Source organism: Callospermophilus lateralis, chromosome 1, assembly GCF_048772815.1.
Source record: "Callospermophilus lateralis isolate mCalLat2 chromosome 1, mCalLat2.hap1, whole genome shotgun sequence".
Taxonomy (NCBI): domain Eukaryota; kingdom Metazoa; phylum Chordata; class Mammalia; order Rodentia; family Sciuridae; genus Callospermophilus; species Callospermophilus lateralis.
Window position 1 is genome coordinate 104,775,067 of NC_135305.1, and position 24,646 is coordinate 104,799,712.

Sequence of the window (24,646 nt, forward strand, 5' to 3'; positions counted from 1 at the left end):
ATATAAGTTCAAAGTTAGAAAAAGGATTTAAATAGATCCTGAAGTACCCATTATATACAAAACCGTAGAGGTGTGGCCCCTGGTATGGAATTATGTGCATAAGAATGTCTAAGAGCTAGTTCATTTTGAAGAAACAAAATATATCACCCCGTATTATGTATGTATGTGTGCATACATACCAATCTCGTGATTCTATTTTTGTTTTTCCTTTTTGCATCTTTGTTTACACGTTTGTTTTGTGTTTGGGTTGAGGGGACAAAATGATATTCTTTTTTAGAAAGAAAAAATTGTTTTATAGGGAAACACTCAATCCAGTTACTACGTCCTTATGCCACCCTCTCAAGCCACCAAGGGGAAGCCCAGGCACCCTGCTGGTAACAGCCACAGCCAGAAACTCAAGCTCCTACTTGTCTCCTCAGGGAAGGAGAGTCCCCCAGTAAGTGACACTCCGGATGATGGTGACGAGCCCATGCCTGTCCCTGAAGACCTTTCCACTACCTCTGGAGGACAACAGAATTCCAAGAGTGAAAGAGGAGTGGGTAAGTCGGGTCGTCCTGGTATCCTGCAGGCTGTCACCTGCTCTGTTTCTGTGAAACCTCCATCTCTCTATATCCTTCCAAGACAATGATTAAGAGACATGAGTCTTTTTCTTTACTGTTTTCCCTCAGCCATCATGTTAAGGAAAAGTGGTGCAGAGATTGGCAGGATGGGGTCCTTTGGTATGAAGGAGGATGAACCCTTACAAGCCAGTATGGCCGTAAGACCCACATGTCAGCAAAATAGCAGAGGTGAGGGTCACCCACCTTGCCGTGGGATATGTCTCCATCACGCTCCTCTGTTCTTGATGCACTTTCAGGAATATTAAATTTTATTGGTTGTAGATAGTGAAAATTACATATTTTATGTGTTATAACCATAGGGCTATTTTCTCTGGAGCTTTGGATTAGAAGGAGTCTCATCTGGCCATTTTATTTTATCCTTCTAATCTCTAGTTCTTATGTGGCATATTTAACTGGAAATAGGAAGTGACAGATGGGAATTTTTTTTAATGTTAAAGGAAAAAATCTAGATTATCTAAGTTAGCAAACATTTACATACATTTTCCCTAAAGGGATGGGTATGGAACCTTCTGAAATCACTTCACTAGTTAACTTATATATGCTACTGTTCATGTTTAGAAAGCTTTGTCCTTCTTTTCTTATTACAAGAAGACGGAGGCCCAGAGAAGTTCAGTGAACTCACCAACGTCAAATGGTGGAGTCAGAATTAAACTCATTGTCTGACTCAAAGATTAGTTTTCACTCTACTCTACCATGTTCTCATGAGCTAATGAGTCATTAGTTCCCTGGAATAGTAATTTTTCTTTTTTGAAAAAAGATAAATCTGTGATATAAGAGCACCTACTTATACAAAATCATGTCATAAAGGTATAATGGTACAGAAGTCAGGGAGGCTGGATGGATGTATCTTAGCTCCATAAGCCCTCACTGCATGTCTTTCTATAGGACATCCAGATACAACAACTGAGAAACTTCCTGTATGTTTTCATGTGTCCTAGAAACAAAGTTTACTTTGGGTATAATGACTGTCTTTTAATTTAGCTGTACCTTTTGGCTCAAGTAAATAAGGATAGTGGCTAAAATCATATGGTGTAGATGAATGCAGAGAATGAGTACATTTATAAATTCTTTTCTCCCTTTTAGTAAATGGCTACTCTTGTGTGGGAAGGTAGATGGGAAGAGAAATTTAACACCTGTCCATCATCCCTCTGTTCTGCAAAGACAGCCACATACATCATTTCAGAATTTCCCCAAGTTGAGACCCAGATGATCACACAGTTTTTTAATGGATGTTCTTATTTTTAAGATTACCTTTGATTTACTGTAAGTGATATTGGTGTTCCCATAGACTTTCAAAACACATTTATGTAAGTTGAAAGGTTAATTTAAATAAAAACATTAAGACACTGATGGTACATACACACAGTAAATATTTGCAATAGTGACATATGAATAACTAATGTGGGGTTGCCCCAGGGTTTCCTCATTGGTTTAGTCCCTGAAGCACCCAGTGCAATGGGAGTAGTATTCTTCCCACTTACTCTGAGCATAAACCAAAACGCTCATGCCTGAGATGCTCATATAGCCAAACAAGGGGCTTATGGACCAGGAACCAAAATTATCCATTGACCACGCAATATACTGTGAACCCCGTCATCTGAGTTAGGAGCTGGCTCTGGGTCCTTATGGAGAAACCCGGTAGACTCAACCCTGAGATCTCTGTAGCTATTGTGGAGCCTCCACGATGCCCTCAGAGCCCTCGCAGTGTGGGCATCCTTTGGGGAACTGAAAGTCAGGCTGGTTCCTGGAGAGTAGAGACAAGCATGCAATTCGCTTGGGATAGATAAATAAATCATTATTATAAATACCTACAAAATAGCCTGGTGCTGTCTCCCTTAGGAACTTTGCACCGAGGGGAATTGCCTCTGGGTGAGGATCTCCCAGCCTCAGTTGGAACTGCTGGCTGGCTGCCAGGGTGGTGTTCCCTTCATTCAGAGTCCAGTGCTCAGTCCCAGATTTAACTAGTGCAAGCATTTGCCTGGAGTTGGGGTGGGCTGGTCACTTCCAGGGGGCTCGTCACTTCTTGGGGGCTCATCTCAGTGCCCCTTGTCATGTGTGACTTGATTTTTAGGCCAGTTTTCCTTTCAGGATGAAGTTTAGAAAGCAGGAATTTCAGAGTTGACAGGTTGAAAGACCCTGGAAAACCTCTTTGCTGGGTTAGAGAGTAGCAGTTGACCTCCCTCTGTGCACAGGCAGGAAGAGCTGTTTGATGTGGGCCCAGGGGTACCTGCAGCGTAGAGGTCCTTGTGGGCTACTGGAGGCCAAGGAGTGATTCTTCAGAGCCAGGAAGCAAAGGCTGAAAAAGCCCAGAAGTCATCAAACACTAGACAGGAGAGGTGTGGGGACAGGAAGTAGGAGTGAGAGGACCCAGAAGACCCACCCATAGAAACAGATGTCAGGAGAAACCAGGCTACAAGGCGACCACATTTAGAGACTGTCCTCTGTGATTCTTTAAGGAAATGAGCTAGCGTTAGTATGTGATCATAAGTTGTTTGTCAGGTAATTTGTAGTGTGTAGCATTAAATAAAAGGAGTATGTAGGAAACAATATGAAAAGTTAGGGGAAATTCACAGATTAAAGGAAATACATTTGAAGCTATATTTCATCAAATTATTCAATGGAAGTGGGTCAATAGAACAAAGGTATATAAAAAACAGACCCAGGAAACTAGACGAATTCCCTCACTGAGACAAAAGTGTAAGGTAGGCAGTAGGAAAGGGTATATAAAAGGAGTGGTGGCCTGGCAGAGAATGTGTCTTAGAGGGGACAAGCCAGAACCCTTCTTGTGACTCAGGGCAGGTTTTCCTCTCTGAGCCTCAGGGTTTTTTTTTTTTTTTTTTTTTTTTTTTTTGGTTCCAGGGATTGAACCCAGGGACTCTAGACCACTGAGCTGCATTCTTTGCCCTTTTCATATATATATATAGATAGATAGATATTTTTTTTTTTTTTGAGACAGGGTCTCACTAAGTTGCTGAGGCTGACTTGGAACTTGAAATCCTCCTGCCTCAGCCTCCTGAGATGCTTGGATTACAGGCACTTGCCACTACTCCCAGCTCAGTTCCTCATTTTAAGGAGCAGTAGCAACTAAACTTGTGTCCCAGAGTGACTTTGTAGGTTCCATGGAAACTCTGTGGACTTGCTTTGTTGAAAACAGTATAGCAAAGACATAAAGTTAGAAGAAGAAAAAAAGACCAGAAAAGATGCAGCTTGTGCAGAGCAGAAGTCTTACAGATTAATAAGAAGGGTGGAGGGAGCTCCCTGTAAGCTTCAGTTGAGAAAAGGGAAAGAGAACTGATAACTTTGTGGCCCCAAGGATAGAAGAGAAATTTATTAGTTTAGAAAACTAATCCGTAAAATATGCAAAGTGAAGAGAAGAGAGGAAGGAGTTAGAAGGAAGGAGTATGGAAGAGATGAAGAGTACTGGCCGTGAGATCCAGGATACAGTCAGGGAGGATCAATGAGATGGTCAAAGATGGGAAAACGCTTGGTCATAATGGATGGCAAGGGTGTCTTTTCTAGAAAGAGGCAAGGCATGCTTTTGAAAAGCTATGAGTCTTTATTGCCAGAGGCTTCATTCAGTTTTTTTTTTTTTTTTTTTTAAAGAGAGAGAGAGAGTTTTGATATTTAGTTTTTAGTTTTGGGCGGACACAACATCGTTGTTTGTATGTGGTGCTGAGGATCGAACCCGGGCCGCATGCATGCCAGGCGAGCGCGCTACCACTTGAGCCACATTCCCAGCCCCATTCATTCAGTTTTAGAAGAATCCAATCATTAACAAGAACAGACCAGAACAAGGAATTGGTGGGAAATGGTAGAAATCAACCTCCTGCTGAGGAGGTGGAGGTTATACTGGTTGGTCCCAGGACAAGAAGAATAACAGTGCCACGCCTCATTGCTTCATCCAGCGTTGCAGGGACACTCTAGGTCCACATATAAATATGGGAAACCAGGTGATGGCCTTAAGTCAGAGCAAGATGCGAGCCCATAGTTGGCCACCATTTTCTTCCAGGTCTGAATAAGAGGAAATAATGGATTTAAAGAGCAACTTGAAGAATTTTCAGTTAGAGTCAAAGAAGAACTTTCTGGCAAGGAGAGATTTAGTCATCAGAACATCTCCTTAATGAGACTGTAGCTTTTTCTTCTGAAGTGGTCTCTTTAAAAAGGAGAAAACTCTCAGCTCTCTGAAGTGGTTGTGTCTGAAACAGTTTGAAGCCGAGAAAGCACTCAGTGACCTCTTAAGGCAACCCCAAATTTATTCAAGCAGCCAGAGCACCAATATTAAAGAAGTGAAAAATCGATGGAGATTTACTCTGAGAGCTCTTGACCAGGAGCTCTTAAGAAACTTTCCCTTAGGAATTATGTCAGGATTAATATCTAGAGAGCAGATGGGTGTCTTGTATTTAATAAAACTAAAGACGTGATTTTCTTCGTTTACTCAACCATAGTTCCATACCTTCTTCTTTACAGCCTGAATTCTTGCCTTTTCCTTCCTTCCATGTTTCCATGTCCTTGGATTCTCTTTGACAAGTACCCATGATGCCCTTCTGACTGGGAGAGCTGGGAACTGTGCCACAGGATTGGCCGTGTGGGAGGAGGACCCCCGGCCCCACCCCGCCTCTTGCCTGCACCTGAGTGCAGACCAGGGGCAGGAGTTTTGGTAGGCTACAGCACAAGGAACATGAAGGGCCAGAGGACAGAGATTGGAGGCTAAAAACAGGATGACCACTCCTGAGGAGGATGCCATGCAGATTTAGGGTTTAGAGTTGAATTCAAGGAAGAATTTAGGGGCAGCAGCACAGGACTGATCTAGAGATGAATTGGAACCATGATTTAAGGGGGGTGGGCACGGAGCTAGCTCAGACAAAGAATTGAGACAATATGGCTTCAGTACAACTTGGCACATGGACTGGTCATCTCGACAGTCTTGTGCAGGACTTGCTCCAAGGTAGAAGGAACTGTGAGTCTGGATGTGGAGAGAGAAAGCATTTCTACATATTCCTATCACATTCTAGAATGTGCTCCTTTGGTTCGGTGCACCTGAATGGCCTCCCACCATTGTGAGGAGTTGGCCCTTGTTTCCTCAGTGGTTCATTGTAGGACAGGTTCTTTGCCCTGTAGCTCACATCTCCCAGTGGATATTCAGAGGCACATGGCTCTGAGAGAGAAACTGCATCAGCACAACTTTGGTCCACCATGTTGAATACTCTGACCAGGGTTTGTTTGATTCATCCTAGCAAAATTGAAAAACAAACAAAAAAAGATAGGAAAAAAAAATCCAAATCCACCTCACTCCATCCCCAGAATCCAGGAAAAAAAAAATGAGTGTGTGTGAAATCATAAATCTTCCTTAAAAAAAAAAAAAATCTCTGTTGAAGTCAAAACCCCTCAACTCAGCCATGAATTTTAGGTCTGACGTGGGAATTGTTGGATTTGTATATAGTTTAATTAGTCGTCCTGGTGCCATATCTGTCCTTCATCTTAAAGTGTTAGGCAGGAAACCAGAGCAGTGCTGGGGGGTGGGAGTGGGGGACAGTCCTCTCCAGGCCTGTGGAGGGAAGAGAGGCTGGAGACAGGTTTTCACCCTGGGAAGAGAGCAGCGGGCTCCGGTCTTGCTGGAGATTGGGCAGCAGGGTTTTGAGTACGGATGTGAGCCTGCTTATCTAATCGGCAGCTAGAGGAAGTTGTTTTTATCTGTGAAATGCATCTCTTCTGAACCGATAAACCCAATTTTAGCTGGGGAGAAATATTATCTAGCAGAATCTGAGCAGTAGCTGCAGTGGAGCTCAAGCATGTTCAAATGTGAAACAAGTCGCAAGTCGGGGACTGTTTGCCCACCCCAGGTGGCTGTTTGGTTGCAGTTGTTTTCCTTTCTTTGAGGAAAACTAAAAGCATGTCATTTGGATGCCCATTCACCTTCCTTGTGTTGGTTCCTTGCCCCTCTTCAGAGTTGAATGATTGTGTGGTGGTTTTGATGGGGCAAATTTAAAAATCTGTATTATTCAGCTTGCAGTTTACTGCCTCTATCTTGGGCCTGCCTCATGAAGACATCAGTATTGTTACCATGGACATTTCTACCCAGGTGGCAAGTCTTTCTCATTTGTAAATTGCCCCAAATGTTCAATAACAGCAATAGAAAAATTATCCTCCCACCCTCTTTCCTTATCTGACCAGAGAGGCTATTCTGTGACAGGTGATTCCTTCCCACATCAAAATAAACTTAAAATTACAAACTTTCTGCATTGCCTTTCTGTTTTTTATACCTCTGATTTGTCAGTGAGCGCAAAAGGTTTGGGAGTGGTGAGGACACGAATATTTAGATTTTATGTTGTGTCAGTTACCATCTTGTGCTAGGTTTTGGTGTAGATAGGTGAGACCAGGCAGCAGAGGTTTAAGAATGTTCCTTGGCGAAAACTGAAAGTGACTTGTGTATGTCTCCGTGTGTATTTATATTAAGGTGTGCATGGGGTTCATGTGTTGTATATATACGTGTATATGGGGTATGCATATGTGGTGTGTTGTGGTCTGTGTGTGGTATACATGTGTTGTGCGTGAATGTGATATGTATATGTGGGTAGTGTTTGGGGGGTGTGTGCATGTGGTATATGTGTGTATGTGGTGTGTAGTGTGTTTGTGGTGTGTTGTGGTGTGGGTGGTGTGTATGTTAATGTGTGGTATGTGTAGTGTCATGTGTATATATGGGGGTGTGTGGCATGTATATGTGTGTGGTATGTGTGGTGTGTATGTATATGAGGAAGGTGTGGCATATGTATGTTTGTGTGGTGGGTATTTATGTATGTGTGTGTAATGTGTATGTATATGTGGCATATATATGTGTGTGTGATATATATACATGTGGTGTGTATGTGTGTATGGTGTGTGGGGTGTGTATTTATATGGGGTGTAGTATTTATATATATATATGTTTGTGTGGTGTATGGGTGGGGATGTGGGAGTGTGGGGTGTATGTTGTACTTGTGAAAAGACCATAGCTCTTCTCTTGTTCACTCTCTGCCCGGGAGCTTTGCAGATAGTCAGGGCCCCTGGCTCTGTGTGTCTTAGTTCATTAGTCCTGGCAGTGACTTTGTGTCCTTTTCGCACCTGTGAGAGCTGGGGAGTCACCTCAACCCTGGCTGTGAGGTGCGTAAGGTATGCCCTGGGGAGTAGCACAACATAGATGGTCATCCGACTGCCAATGTTGATCTTGTCCCTGTTTTCAACATGGTGGGCTCCATGTCTTTGGGACTGTATAGACCCGGCCCCGAGGGACCCTCTTAGCAGGTGACTCGGGATGAAAGTACTGGCACATTGAGCCCAATGTGAGACACATGGTTCCTAGTCATAGGACACAGAGGGCAACACAGCTCAGGCTGGGCAGACCTAGAGGGTCCCTGAAAAAAACCAGCAAGCTTCACGTCTGGATCTGCACCTGGAACCACTGAGACACAAAGAGTCGAACCAGGCCCCTCCTGGCCCTGGCGGGGAAGGAGGGAGAGCGAGTGTGCTGATGGAGGGACATGCAAAGAACACAGGCTCACACTTTGAGCTAGTCGCTTCCTGCACATAAAAGCCAACCGTGTCCCCACTTCCTTGTGTTAAATTTAGTGGCCACAAAGCCCTAAAAGTTCTCCAGTGTTTGACCCAAAGCAGAGTTCCTACTGAGTGAGGTGCTGCCCTGCCCCCTTCCACCCCCTTCCCTGCTGAATTCACTTTAGGATTATGGAAATACCACCACGTGGGTCAGCTTTGTGTTTTGTTTGAATTTTAATTTTCTCTGACCCTCCAGAAATGAGTGAATTCCTACCAATCACAGCATTATTTTCTGAGCCCTTTGCTGTGCCAGGTGGATGCACCTGCCCTTTAGACCTGCAGTTAAAGACTGGAGAATGGCTAATGCAAAACCAAACTGACCTAGAGCTGAGAGCCATTAGCCAAGTAGGTATGACAATTTCCTTGCGGCACAAACTCATAAGAATTTAACAGTGTTTTCTTCAGGAATGTGGGCTGGAAGGTGGGCAGGAATGTGGGGTGAAGGATTGGAGAAGACTGAATTTTGAACAGTGGCATGAAAGTGAATTATATTTTGACTTTAGGAAAGGTGGGGAAAAGGTGGAAGGAACCAAAGTCGACAAAGGAGTAGAGGTGCAAAAGGCTTCTGTAGCTTGTGCTGGGATGAGAAGAATGGAGTTCAGAAGGGGACCCTCCAAATGTTTTGATGTGGGAAATAGCCCCAGCAGATCTGTGTGTTGGAAAGATCCCTCTTGTAATAGGCAAGAGTTGAGACCAGTGAGGCCTTCGGTCCTGCACCAGAGAGAGAGGGGGCAGGTAGAGCTGTCACCTCTCAGCATGTGTTTGTCCACTCACTGAATGTAGGTCCACAGGTGGAGTGGCTGTAGCTTCTATCTTGTTGATTGGGGCAGCAGTGGTTCTATTGAGCAAAATGGGTAGTAATCATGGAGTGGAAATGAAGGTGAGATCCAACGATGGTTCTTAGCCAAGGAACTGTGTGGAATTCAGGGAAGTAATAGTGAAACTAGCTATTGAGGAGGGACAGTGGGAGGTACCGTCAGGAACACCAAAGGCCTCAGGGAAGGTTCATCTTTAACTGTCTAGAAGAGAAAGCAAAGGAGGAGACAGAGAATAAGTTATTTGATTCAGGATAATTTTCTAGAAAGGAATATGGCACAGAACCCACAGGAAAGAGATTTCAATGAAGGTGAGAAGAATCAAAGGGTGAGCAGGAGGTGTCCTCCAAGGAGCCTTGGGTGGAGGTCACTGGTGCATTTCCCAAAAGTAGCTCAGCAGGGTGCAGACGGAAGCCAAACTGCCAAGGAGAGTGGAGAGGTGGGTGGGTAAGGGATGGGAGGACAACATCTGTGGGGGATGAAGAGAAGACATACCGAGGGAGGAAGAGAAAGAAGATTGTAGGGAATTTCAGGATAGAGGACATTGAAGGACTGGGGAGGTGGGATTTATAGGTTGATGTTTTTAGAGGGAAAATATTTAAATATATTTGAAGCTCAATAGGAAAGAACTAACAGAGAAGACAAGATCAGTGTCTTAAGAGCCCAGGAGGAGCCTGGAGTCAAGCAGAAATTTGTCACCTAAGAGCTAGAAATGATGGCATCCTGGTCCACCATGTTTTCCTGGGCTCCTGCGGTACCCTCCTCTCTTCATTCAAGTCTTGATTGAGGAGCCCCACATAAGAAACATCATTCTTCTGGGCCACATGATCCGAGAGCAGTCTTGTCACTTCTAGACTTACACCATCCTCACTTCCAGATGAAGGCACATATCCTCACTTCCAGATGAAGGATGTGGCTGTGACCTGCTCTATATGGTGTCCTAGGCACCTGGCATCCTCTAGAGTAGGGAGGTGTCTGATAAACGTGCAGTGAGGGAAGAGATGGAATGGTGTTGTGTTGCTTCCTCAAAGAGAGAATGGTAAAAGGAGAGCAGAGGGTGGGCCAGAGAACTCCAAATGGAGAGGGAGGAGGCTTGGGGCTGGTATCTCATGTCCATCATCTTGGTTATTTCAGGTCACTGTTTCTCCATAGGCACAGCTAGTGTTGGGAAAAGAGGGGCTTCTCTTTTTGGTGAGACTGTTCCTCCCGTTGCAGGGTATTCAACAACGCACATCCCCAATGGTGCTAGCTACCTCACCCAGGCCATTTGAGACTAGATAGTTCTACATATCTCCCAGGTGAGCAGCTGATTTAAATGCCACCCTTCAGCCTGCACATGTTTATCTTCACTTCCCTTGGCACCTCCCATGCATGAAAGTTACAAATGCAGAGGGGCAATCTTTTTTGGCTGATACACACACACACACACACACACACACACACACACACACGTCTATATATATTTTTACTATTGTCAATGTCCCTAAAAAGGAATACCTATAGAAGATTAGACCAGAAGAGGTTAAAAAAAATACCATCCTCTCATTTTTAAACCATGCCTTCCGTTTTCATTTTGTGTCTATAGGACCATAACTATAGAAAGTGTTTTTTTAATTAACAAAACCAATACTAATCTTATCTTCATTTTATTCTAACAACTCAAATTCTGGATCACCTTGTACTTCATTGCATCACTTGGAGAAATAAATAAGATCCCAAGATTAAAAGTGCTATCAGAGAATAAATGCCATTGTCTGTTTCCGGCTTTTTGTCCCAATTTTATTTTCTTCTTTGTTCTCTCTTGTGTTGTAAGACGTGATAGCTCTGTGTATAAAACGACCAACCGACATTTCGTTAACTTTCCTTCTACATGGGGTTTCAGAAAGAAATGGAAAAAAAAAGAAAAGAAAAGAAAAGGTTTTGAGCTGTGGTTGCCGGTTGCCACTGTCCTCCTATCTGGTTAGGACATTTTCTGATTTGGGAAGTATAAATATAACCCAGAAAGAAAAAGAAAAAAAAAAAGCTTCCCCTCCTTTTATGCAAAAGTAAAAAGGTTTAAACAGACACAAAGCAGAGCCCTAACCATTGCCCTGTAAAGATTATGCAGAAGCAGTTGAATGAAATGCTGGATGCTCTGGGGCAGTGGGTCACGCAGGAAGCCACCTTCTCTTTGCCTTGTCTGGCCAGTAGTGCATGGGTTGAGTCTGGCTACTGTACCCCACCAGATAAGCCCCAGTTTTCTTCAGTCTTAACGGGAACTACATATCACAAATTACCACAGATCTGCTCCCAATTTTAAGTCCTTTACCTGTTAGGATGTGTGGGGTAACAGAAACATATAGGGTATTGAAAAAGCATGCTGCAGTTTGCAGGGATCCATCATACCAGATAAGCTGTTGTTTAAACTGTTGAAGTCAACCTTGGTTAGAAGCATTTACACCACATACTCCAGCAGATGCTATAAACTGGGGCTCTTTTGATTTGGTTTGGTTTTGGCTTTGAGAGTTGCTATATCTGTACTGGCTTAATACAATTTTAATATCTTCACAGCTACAATGAAATTTGAAAGAAGGACTTGTTTTGTGGACAGCTGTGTATCTGTGTGTTCTGTAGAGGGAGTATGATGAAAGTCAGGACTTTGGGTAGGGCTGTGGGGTAGTAATGGGAAAATAAAATTTTTCCAACAAGAATTGGTTGCCACTGACTCTTTGTTGTTGATATCACAAATTGGAAATACTGAAGCAGCTGGATTCTTCATATTAATACGTAGAATACTTCTGTAGCATTTAATTTGGTTGCTGGGGGAATGATTAGAAAAGAATTTTGTGTCTTATTATGAGCTATCCGTATTACTATAGCTGTCGTATTAGTTTGAAGAACTTTAAAATGCAAATCAAGACCTAGTCTAAATTGCATTAGCATGTTACTAAATTACAATGATTTTTCTAGAAAATTCTCAGCCTCACAGTATTCTTCAAACCATGGGATTCATTTGATCCTTTCCAGAGAATTTTTGGTGCCTCCCATCAATAAAATGCAACCTTGAAGTGTGTACACAGATCTGAGAGGTGACCGCTTCAATTGTTCTTATATCTGTAGTGGCACCCTGAGGACACTTTCTCAGTAAGGGCTTAGCAATATGCAAATGTCTAGGGGGATAATCAAAAAACTAAACCTGCTGCGGAAGGCCTGGAGACACTCTTGGCACATCTGGGCTCAGATGCACCTGACACTTGCTGGAACTCATTCCATTAACTGAAGAGCTGTTTATGCCCTACTTTCAGGAGTGAGTTCAGGGCAGGCATCTTTGGCGGCAGGTCTGGGGTGTGTCTCTGCAAGACCAGCTGCCAGGAGAGTACTTCCCCTACAGGGGATGTGGCTGCAGGCTGTCAATTTCCACTGAAGTCACTGGGCAATGATTCCGGTGAAGCCCTGAACATCCGGTGTCTCTCCCCAGCAGGCAGGGTGTGATAGATGGAAGGCCTCCAAACCAGTTGCAATGGGCATTCTCTTTTTTCAGAATGAAAGACAGTTACCTTAGAAGTGAAATCCTGCTGAAATGAGAAAAGGACTTTTATTATAGCCCTGCAGGCAGCCATATGATTATTTTTATTATTATTCTTGGAACCTGGCAGAATGTTGACTGCTTTCGCAATATCTCTATGCTCTCCAGTTGAACTTGGTTGCAATAAAAATAAGAATCTTCCAGTGACCCCAGAGCACTTCTCTAGGCTTCTGTTTCTACCATAATGTTAAATAATGACAATTAAATATTACCTGGTGTAGCTACTACTTATTTAATCTTAACACTATGGTTGAAACAGTCTTTAGTGAAATTAGTGTTTAATAGAGAAGGTGAGGGTTAGTGAAGAGGCTTTAATCCTAAGAGGACAATGGAGTTATTTTTGTCATTCTAAAGGCCACATTTACTCATGATTTTAAAGGAATATTACTTCTCATATATGGTCTCCACATTGGTTTTTATATTTGACTTTATAGTTGTGGGTGTGAGAATTTATGTTAAGGTTTGTGTTTGTTATTTTTTTCTATTTCTATAACTACTTTTTAAATTTTTTAAAAATACTTTTATTGATGGGGTATCTCCGTAAGACCTTTCCTTAAAATCAGCCTGTTCTGTGCGTAGGCTCCACATACTCATGCACACAGGGGCTAACGGTTAGGTAGGGGGTCTTTCTAATCAGATCCCAGGCAGACAGCCTCAGCTTGTCTTATGAAATGCAGCTACCAGGACAGTCCTTGTATGGGAAACTGAGGCTTCCTGGACGAGTGGTAACCAGCATTTCTGGAATATATTTGTATAATAGGTGAATCACATATTCTAGGGAAGCACTCTCTAGTGGAAATATAATGGGACCTGCATAAGTACTTTCTCAATTTTCAAACAAAAAGGAAAAAAAAGAAAAGAAAAGTGACACATGTGAAATTAATTTTAACATATTTTACTTAACTCAGTATACCCAAAATACTGATATTTTGAACATATGCTCAAGGTAAACAGTTGTTACAGACAGATTTTACTTTTTTATTGTACAAAGTCTTTGAAATCCAGTGTGTATTTTATGGTTGAAGCATATCTCAGTTTGGATTGACCACATTTTATATGCTCAGGGGTCTAATAAGCCAAATGACATTACCTTTTGGATGGGACAAATCTCAAGAGCTCCTGAGAAAAGTGTATTGTTACATTATAGAAAACTGTGGTTTTTTTTTTAAAGAGCGAGCGAGCGAGAGAGAATTTTTTAATATTTATTTTTTAGTTTTTGGTGGACACAACATCTTTATTTTTTTATTTTTATGTGGTGCTGAGGATCGAACCCAGCGCCCGGCTCATGCCAGGCAAGCGCACTACCGCTTAAGCCACATCCCCAGCCCTAGAAAACTTTTTAAGGTTAATCTTTGTGGAATTTTACACAGAGACTAGTCATTTATCAACTCTTAAAAATTAGTTTTAAATCAATTTACTTTTTAAAATGTTTTCTCAATGGGTATCATAAGTGCATGTGAAATTTTGCTTTTTAGTTCATCTATTTTTTTACCCACGTTTGGTTTATAAAAAGTCTATATCCGATCCAATTTTAACTTCAGTTAAAATTAACTTCAGCTATAGATTTCGTTGGCATTTGCTTAAGTATAAAGTAATAAGAATATAGCAAAATGGAAGCATGTAAAACCAATCAATTTCCCAAAGCGTAGGAGCTGAATTAAATTTAAAAAAAAAATGACTTTTAGTTTTCTTTTTATCACTTCATTTCTAGTTGTGTGATATGTGGTCACTTTTCTGTGTTGAGGTATTTCGTTTCTTCCATTAAGTTTTCTTGAAACAAGGTAATTGCTCCATGCGCATGAGCATGCTGGGGAGTCTCCCAGGTAAACTAAGCTTCAAAAACAGATACCATCACATCTGTGAAATTGTTTTTGCCAAGATGGCTGCGACTGGAGCCTCTAGCTTCCTAAAAAAAAATGTTGCTGCAAGCTATTGGAGCGAAGGAGCAGCGTGAAGGAAAGGCTACTTTTCAAGGGAGAACTCACCAGCCTGCTGTTTCACCCCAGCACCCATGTCCTGACAGCACATGCAAGGGTGACACTGGCATTTGGCCCCACTTACTGGTACAGACCCCAGCCTTCCTGTGAAAGGGACGCCTTCCGCTGTCACTGGGGCTCTTTTTGCAGATCAGGAGACAGGGTGTGCTCTCTGCTCCTGCTCTTGTGGCTGCTGGGTTTCCTGAGCACACCATGATCCAGAAAACACTGAGACTCATTGTGGCTTTGATTGTGCTGTTATTGTCTTTTGATCTTTCTGTCTCTCTCCTCCCTCTCTCTTTCTTTCTCTTCCTCCTTTTCCCCCTTCCTTTTTCTCTCTTTCTCCTTCCTCCTCCTTTCTTCCCTTCCTTTCTTCCTCTCTACTTACTTCCCTTTGTCACACCCTCTCTCCCTCCTTCCCTTCCTCTCTACTTCCTTCATTCTCTCCTTCCTTCCTTCCCTTGTGTCTCCTTTCTTTCTTCTTTTATCCTTCCTCCCTCTCTCCCTTCCTCTCTACTTTCTCTCCTTCTCTCCTTCCTTCTTTTCTCTTACCCTCCTTTATTTTACCCACTGCCTGCTTCCTTCCAATAAGTTGATCATGTTTCCATTCTCATCAAATTTCTGGTATGTGGATGTAAGGACCAGTGACGGAACTGCTTTGCCCAGCAGTAAACGTTTTTCTCCTCAAGTCATAGAGAACAGGCTGCCCAAGATAGTCAGGTACAGCTCCCTGTGGGATAAGTATCATAAACTAGTGGTGTAGCTGGCAGCAATTGGAAGAATCAAAGCCACACAAGTCTCCCATTCACTAGCTTTTACTTTTTACTGCTTGTTAAATGAGTTAGTCGGGGATTACCTGGTTCAGGGTTTATTGACAATGGAAAAAAAAAAAAAAACTTTTGTGGTTTAAAAGTTACTGAATCTAGCTATGAAATCATACACATCTTAGCTGAGAATACCAAGAGGTTGATATTGTGAGCAGGCATGGACACATGCCCAGTGGACTTGACCTTGGGGGATCGAAATTTTTTATTGCTCTCGCTTATTTTGCAACTCCCTCCTACGATGGCCCTCAGAGACTCAGGCACATGCTTGTGAATATTCTAGGCTGGGTGTTCTTTTTCTTTTAGAAATAGTAAAAAGTTCTCCTAGAATCTATACCTTTGAATAAATGTTGAATTAAACTGGGGGATATGGCTTTTTTATGCAAAAACAAGATTTAGTCATGAAGTAGTAAGAGTTATGTTCTGGAATGATATAAATTCATCCTTAAAACAAAAAAAAATGTTAAACTTTAGAAGATGAGCCCAGTTTACTGTAGCTGATTTTGAAGAAATTCTGGCATTCACTTTCAGCTCTCCACCCCTCTAGAGTTGTGATGTGTGGGGCAATCCTGCCTAAGAGCCCCTTTTTCTTTGCTTGAAAATCCATTGAATGAAATCATTTTTTTTCATATGATGTGTAAAGTGATATTTCAAAAATGTGTTGGTTTGCATAACTGGGTTAGAAAGGATGACCCTTTTGACTGTGCTCGCTGCACACATTTTCCTCTTCGTGGGTGCCCAGGCCACATCCTCTGCTGGCCTCCGCCTTCATTTCTCTGTCCTTCCCAAAGAATCTCTTTTGATTTGGCCAGCAGAATTCTTAAGATCCTTTTCTCCAAACATCACCCACTCTTTGGGCCATTGTCCACATCTCACCTTTATATCCTTGACATTTTTGAAAACAGATTTTACAACTTTCAGACTGTTTGCCTGAGTCCATCTGAGCACATTCTACAACTCTCGCACTGCTTTGTCCCAATGCTGAAAGCACAAATAGCGTAGAAGAAGAGGTTGGTGAAGCCCACAGCCTGTCATCTGGATATGAGCTACTATTGGTTGTACCCCACTTACTTTGTACCTTAAGTGCAGGTGGATGACAAGATCCTTCCAGGCGGTTGAGCACCTTGTATTGTTTCTCAGCCACATAACACAGCTTGGGGTAAAAAAGTATAAATGGCATGAACATGTTGACATGTAGAGACATGAAGTTCAATGTATTGTGGAAATCCTTTTCATAGGCCCCATGAGATTGGCTGTTGAAATAGAAAGCCATCTTTGTAAGGAATTGAAAGTCAGAATTCAACATTTTAACCATTAGGATGAAAATATTTAAATCAAAAGGGAAGACAGCCGTGCTGAAACAATTGGGAAAAAAATAAAATGAGTCATCTAAAATTTTTTGAATTAAATATAGGTGGGAAAAAAAATAAGAGCAATGACTATTTTAAGTTTTGCTATATAATGAGAAATTACTTTGCAGTTTGGAGTCTGTGAAGGCGACACCCTCTGGCCTTCTCCCAGCCCTTATGGATACAAATAAATCCAAATTGATAGCATTCTGGGATCTCAGAAATGATTTGTATTGTCCTCCATTGTTTACCATCTTATTAAAATGTTCGTAGTTATATACTATAATTTATTTTATTGTATTAATCCTGAAAACTGAAAGGAGACCTGAATTACTGACAAATTTCTCAAACCCATATGGTTCTCCAACATAATCACTAAATCCATTGCAAGCCATTATACTAAATGTTATGGAAAATCAAAGATATATTAGAATTCATTCCTTCAAGAAGTCCAATAAACTGTGGAGACCTAAAAAGGAGCCTTTTATCACACTTCACTCTAGATTTGGAGGTAAATGAGGAACAGGTTTTGAGTTGTGTCAGAATTCCAGAATGCAAGGGACCAAGCAAAAGGTTGGTGAGCCTCTTTGCCATATCAGTTAATGAGACAGATGCTTAGGCACCTTTGCTGTCCCATGCACCCTACTAGGCACAGGGGTCAACAAGGAAGATAGGTACATGGGGTCAAAGAGTTTACCTTCTGTTGAGAGAGAGGAAGAATACAACTGGGCAGATAGCGAGGAAAAATGTTAAAAAGAAAAGCTAGAAATAGCTGTGTGCAGTGGCGCATGCCTGCAATCCCAGCAGCTCAGGAAGCTGAGGCAGGAGGATCACGAATTCAAAGCCAGATTCAGCAACTTAGCCAGACCCTAAGCCACTCAGTGAGATCTTGTTTCTAAATAACATTAAAAAAAAAATAAAAACAGGTGAGGATGTGGCTCAGTGATTGAGTACCCCTGGGTTCAATCCCCAATACAAAAAAAAAAAAAAAAAAGCTAGAAATAAAATATGGAATAAGCAGAATAAGAGAATAAGCTATCTCCTTATTCCAACAACCATTCTGCTTGGTTTTGAACATCTGCTTCAATTAAGATATTTAATTAAATATTTAGCCTGACGCACTGAAGTTCATAACTTTTGAACTTTTATTGAATGCGCCGATTGTAGTTTGGCTATTCTGGTAGAAAGTCATGCACTATGTAATGTCATTTTAGTCAACAAGAGATTGCACACATGACGGTGATCCCAAAAGATTATTTGCCTGGTAATGTCCTAGCCATCTTAGTCTGTTAAGCCTACTCTGTGATGTTTGCACAAGACCAAATCATTTAATGATGCATTTTTTGGAACATATCCCCATTGTTAGTGACATGCGTATGACTATAGTAGCTTCTGTCTTCACATGAATGAAACAGAAATACCAAAGGGCCTTTAACACTGACACCTTCCTGCCACCTCCAGTGCCCGTAAAGCTGGCAATATGTACATTTTGAGCTTTGTATGTTGTTGCTGTGTAGAAAGACCCTATTCCCATGAAACATATTAGATAAAAGTCATTGAGAAATCATTAGGCATTTGCATAAATTCTTCTTTAGTATTCTTAACAGGTGGTCACCCACCTGTTGGCACATATCAAGAGGCAGCCTGCTGGGATGGGAATAGGAAAGACAGAATGTCAGACATAATTTTTTTTGTGCTCATATATGAATACACCATCATGTAATGCCAAATCATGTATAAATCAAGAATGGGATCAAAGTTGGAATGGGTTACACTGCATGTATGTATAATAGGTCCAAATACACCCTAATGTCATATATATCTAAAAACAACAAATAAATGCATAATAAAAGAGGCAGCCTGCTGTAGACTGAGGAAAACTCTGAAGATTAGACACTGAAATATCTGCCCATCTGCAGCCATCCTTGCATCCCTCTGCAACACAGTTATTTTCTCTTCTCCCAAATATTAGAGCCCCCTTCTGATTGTTGCAAACAGCTATAGCAGGCCATGTAAATATTTTCTTTTCCTAGCTAATGTTTACTAGTTTCCTCAGGATACTGAAATATCTACCACAATATCAGGGGTCTTGCTTTTTCTCCCTGTTCTTGCTCTATCTTGGCATTCTTCAGTGTGTCCAAGTCCCTCCTAGAACACGGCACCCATATAACCTTAGCGGTCTTGGCAAGGAATGCAGAATGAAAGAGAAAGCACAGCCCCTGCCTGGCAAGGAGCTCTGTGTCCACATCTGCCTGCACCCTCAGGGTGTGCTAGAAGAGAGCACATTGACTCAAGCTGTGAAATTCCATGGGTCTCACTACTGCTAAACATGTGGGATCTTAAGCACATCTTCAGTACTTTCCAAATTTATATTATGTTCAGTTCTGAAGGAGCAGACTTCCTTTGCTCCTCCTGAGGCCGCACATGTATGCCCACAAGATTGTGTGAGAGGTTTTCAGCCACATCCCGTGTTACCTGTGAACCAAGAGCTCATGAGTCAATTTCTCAGGAAGAGCTCTGGGAAACCACCGTCACCTTGTATTAAAGCCTTTCATATTTGGATGGAAGAACAGGATCTTCCAATTCTTATTGTCTCATTGGATTCAGTATGTGTCATTTCAGTCCATAAAAATCTCATGGAAATGTTAGAGAGAATTCCTGCCTTTGATAGACTCATTTCTAAAACTTCATAGGAGGCCTGGCTGAAAACAGCTTCTTTTTAACAGTCTGATCATCGGCTAAAATTGATAATGATGATGATGGCTCTGTTAAAACTGATGATGAGGGCTGGGGTTGTGGCTCAGTGGTAGAGCGCTGCCTAGCGTGTGTGAGGCACGAGGTTCAATTCTCAGCACCGCATATAAATAAATGAATGAAATAAAGGTTCATTAACATCTAAAACAGTATTTTTTTAAAATTGATGATGATGATGAAATTAGCATTCCGGACCTTCTAAGAACTCTGCTCTGATCCCCAGCTTCCCCACCAGCACAAACACCTCCAGGAGGAAGTAGTTCTTGATCATATTTCAGGGAATCAAGCTTAAGTTCAAAGCCAAGCTTTTTTAAAGAAATCATTGAAAATTAAGTTTTTGCAAGTGCTTTAAAGGAGCAAAAAAAAAAAAAAAAAAAAAAAATCACACTATGTGCCTAAGCAAGAGAAGAAAAACTTGCCACTGTCCCCATGGAAATACTCCTTCAATACTCCTTATTCCAGTGAAACAAGTCTTATAGTTAACTCTATCAGATTTTTAATTGATTTTAATTTTTATCTTGGTGGATGAAAATATTATCTTTAAGATAATTCATCTTCTCCTAAGAGCTAGAATTTCTGGGGTGCAGTCATTGAACCATTCAAGGGCAAGTGGTATGCATGCCATGGACACGAAAGATTTCTTAGAAAGTTCAAGTAAAAGGGGAATGAGGTAGAAGCTGAGCTTCAGAGTACTCTATGTGGATAGATCCTTTTCAGTGTTTGCGCCATCCTCCCATGTCATGGGCCTACTGATGGAGTACCTTTCTCGTTCCCCTGACTCTTTGGGGCCTGGAAGGCTCATATTCCAAGGCCCATAAAGAAATAGAGGCCTGGCAGAGAGGAGGGACATGTTACTATACTCAGAGTATAATGTATGTACTTTTCTTTATTTAGAAATAATAATAAAATATCTATATTGGGGACCAGGGGGAGCACGGGAGGAATGGAGGGACTTTAGACAGGGCAAAGGGAAGGGAGGGGGCATGGGGGTAGGAAAGACAATGGAATGAGATGGACATCATTACCCCAAGTACATGTATGAAGACATAAAGGGTGTGACTCTACTTTGTGTACAACCAGAGACATGAAAAATTGTACTCTATGTGTGTACTATGAATTAAAATGCATTCTGCTGTCATGTATAAAAATAGAATAAATAAATTTTAAATTTTAAAAAAAGAAATAACAACAACAACAAAAAAAAAAAACACACCTGAGTTTCTGCTAAATAAGCCAGGGGCATTTCTAAGAGGATTCCCTTATTTAATTTCCTATCAGTAAGCCATAGCTTCACATTTGTTAAATAGTGATAGAAAGTTTGTCAGAATAGTAACATTTTTGAAGTCTTAAATGGCTGCCTCTTGAAACAGCACATCCAACATTTTTCAGAATCCCTTTGAGTTCAAGCCAAAGGAGAAGGAAAAGAAGGTTTGCCGATTAGTGATTTTATGAGATGCTCCACAAATGGACCATTTGAAAAATTCTCACCTCAAAAAGAAAAATAAGTAGGATGTGTACATCAAGAAACAGTTATTTTTGGCACATCCCTTGAGGTAAAACACCTCTTTAAGGTGCTGCTTCCTTATTGTTATGGTGCCAAGATTAGAACGAGAACACAGTGGTTTTGAGACCGTGGACATCATCCACAGCAGCACAGAGGCCCTGACCCCTAGACAAATAAAACGAGCCTCCATTTTGGTTTATGAATGAACCAACTGGGGGCACTGGACCTGGAGTGGACACAGTCCACCACACTCCTAAAGACAGACATGGAGAAAAACGAACCAGATAGGACTTGAGATAGGAGGAAACAAATCCAATAAGTGATTTTGTTACATTGTGTAGTAACAGCACCCAGACATTTAATAAAAGGCACCAGAAGCATGTGTAGAAGATGCTCAGAGGTGCGGCCCTTGAATAATATACAACTGGAGGAAGAGAAGTGTGCTGGCCATGGCTTGTGAACTTAGTCCTCCCTACTTCTCTCTTCCTGCTGCACAGATGAGGCCCTTTCCCAGCATATGCCCAAGGCCCTGGCTTGGCCTAGAAATGGCATTCACTTCTTAGCATTGCCAGGCTTCCTGCTTGGCCACTGCTTGGTCAATTTATAAAACTAAAGAGGTTTAATTAAGTCATCTTTAAATCATCCTACTTGTACTAACCCAAGTTTTCTGATTCTAAATTTTGGGCTCATGGGACTCCTTAGTTGTTACCATTTTTTAAAGTTTAAGCCCATGTGTTTATGACCTCTGTTACCATCAAAAGAACTGAATTGGCTGAATTACATATTGAGACATATTAGTATTGTGTTCTAAATATTATTAGTAAACCTATAGGAAAATTTGGCCATGGTTTCTATGATCCAGTCTAGTTCCATTCATAAAATATTTGTTGAGCATATAGTGCAAAATAAAGATGATGAATGAGATATGTCCTGAGGTTTTTGAAGGGGGCAGAATATGCAAAGTGCAGTGAAGGTATAAAAACCCACAAAATAAGCAAGGACAGAAATCAGTTTTGATGAGACCCTTTGTAGGCATTTTAAAAGATGAGTTATATTCTGAATCTTCAAGAATGACTAGAATTTTAAAACAGATTGATGGAAGAAGGTGATGGCTGAGAATAGGGATTTCAGGTGTACTTTAGTGCTTTGCCTACCAGGTGTGGTTTGTGTAGGCAGAGGAGTAGACCCTAGGAGGAGGGCTGACACCCGAGGTAGGCCCCCATAAACTTGCTCTGAAGGCATGAGTAAGCTGGGCCAGAAGTGGAGGTGATGGGGAGTCATTGTGGATGGCTTTTCTACCCCCAAATATTTCCTAGTTCACATCATTTCTTCCATTATTGCCTATTACCAAGAAAGCTTACAGCACCTCTCACCCTAATTAAAACCCTGTTGCACTGAGAGCATTAATTCATAACATTTTAAAACATGTTACAGGGGCTGGAAGAATCGCTCAGTGTAGAGTACATGCTTAGCATGCTCCAAGGCCCTGGATTCATTACCTAGTACTACAAAAAATGCAGGTCAGAAACAAATAAAAACAATAACAACAACAAAAACAACTATGTTAAAGGATCCGTGAGAAATAAGTTTGGGACATATATCGACCCTCCATGCATAGTTCCAGTCAAAGCTCTGGAAACAAGACAGCTCATCTGTCTTATTTTATAAATTTACTTAGAAATCTGTAGGGATGAACTTACCAAAGTTAACTATGAGAAATTAGGTGAGAAACATGAAATGATCCCCAACTTTGGAAAGGGGTTTCAGCAGAGCAGCAAAATAAGGGCAGTGAGAAGGAAAGTGGGCTAGGCCTGAAATGGGCTCTGGATATGGGTGAATCCCATGTCGGCCTTGGTCACCATGCGGCTTTGAGTAGCTTCCTCCTCTCCAAGCAGCTACATGCCGATGGCACCCATTGTGGAGGACTGTTGTAAATTCTGGGATACACATCCAGGTGGAGTACCCAGAAGTTCTATGCATTGCCCCTTTGAGGAGCAGGCCAGCTGTTGAGCCTGGTCCCTAACTCTGTTTCTCGAGAATAAGTGCATACCTTCTCTCCTTACTTCCTACCCTTTCCCACCCACCTTCTGCTTTGATGGTGCAGATGCCAGGTTTGGTTTGCAAGGCTCATGTGGGAATGTAGTGCACTGAACAAGTAGCACCTCGGAACCACCAGCAACTCCTACCCCTCACCCCCAATTCTGAAAGAGAGTGTGCCTGGGGGTGGGGGGGGGCTTGCAGCTGCCTGGGGAATACTTAGGCAGGATGCAGAGGCAGGCGGGGGAGGGTAAATTGGGTGCTGATAACTCATTATGCTGAGAGACGCTAACCTTGCACACAGATAACTCTGCCTCGCTCCTGACCGTTAGAAATGTGTCATTGAAGTGTGAAAATATTTATGCTGTTAGGTTTCCCATCATTTCTGTTCTTTCATTCCCTCTCATTTGCATTGGTTACTCATAAATGTAGATCTTTGGTATGATTTATACAACTGCCCCAGGTGTCAATCTGTGAACAAGGATCACTGTGCGGGCTGGGTTCTTGGCGCCCCTCATTCTTGCATGCTGGGTGTCAGTGACTGAGCCACAGGTGGTGACACAGGCATACATACTAGTTCCAAGGAGCACACTAAAGTGTACTTTTATTTGACATATTTACCAGTTTCAAACCTGCTTTGAAAACATGAGCTGTGCTTTCTAGCATAAGGGATTTATGCTTTAACACAGTAATTCTAGTTTCACTCAATTCTGTGCATTCCATCTCTGAATAAAATTGTGGAAACCAACTAATTATGAACTTTGTAAGTTTTAGCTTGAGGTCACTGAAACATTTATCATATCACAGGACATTAGATACTGCTCCGTTTTATGTAGTTTTTATGATATGAAGACTGGGTTGCAGACATGATCACTAGACATTTATGATACCAGAGGGGTAGGCTTTATCTTAATTGGGTTTTTAAATTTAAAAAGTAATTTATCTTGATGAGAAGTCATATGTCTTAATAACCTCGATAAACTAAGTTTTGCATGATTACACCTTAAGGTTGAAACACATTTCATTTCATCATTTCCCAGAAGGGGCACTGAATTCACCCATTTCCTGTTTTTAATCTCAGAATGTTCTGTATTTCCTCCATGCCTGCTTTCCCGGCAACAGAACCCTGGAAGCGATTGACACCAAACCCTTTTGCCCCTACCTGAGATTTAGGCACTTGGCAGATAGTTGCAATCGCATCTACAATATATTTGCACCAAAATGGATCTACTAGGCAAAACCCATTGTCCCAATCGTGTGAAATCACTCAGCCAGTGACTGGCGAGCGCTTCATTTGCAGCAGAAGCCTCTGGAGCCGCTGTCATGCTTGGGGCTGTGCCAGGTCTGACATACAAGTCCCCTTGCTTGCAGGCCACCTCAGCCAGTACCTCTTTAATCTAGCACTTTGGAGGCAGGGAGAATTTTTTAAGCCTAAAGTTTCTAAACTACTGAAGCCTACCCTGCTTTGTCTTCTTTGTTTCCAGTATACTGTAACTCTTTTGAATAGGAAATCTTCCCTACCCAAGATTTTTTTTAAAGTATAAGTGTATATATTTATTTTGTATAACTGTATATGTGTGTGATGGTAATAGGGATTGAATGCAGGGCCCTGTGT

General features: G+C 41.7%; 1 protein-coding gene across 5 annotated transcripts in view; it reads left to right on the forward strand.

Moving 5' to 3' along the window:
- Positions 1 to 24,646, forward strand: part of Ikzf1 (IKAROS family zinc finger 1) — a 97,036-nt gene that overhangs the window by 20,844 nt on the left and 51,546 nt on the right. For all 5 annotated transcript variants that reach the window (XM_076836922.2, XM_076836918.2, XM_076836930.2 and 2 more), the window contains exon 3: positions 420 to 539. In XM_076836922.2, the coding sequence (XP_076693037.1) occupies positions 420 to 539 (120 nt within the window). The remainder of the gene's footprint in view (positions 1 to 419; positions 540 to 24,646) is intronic.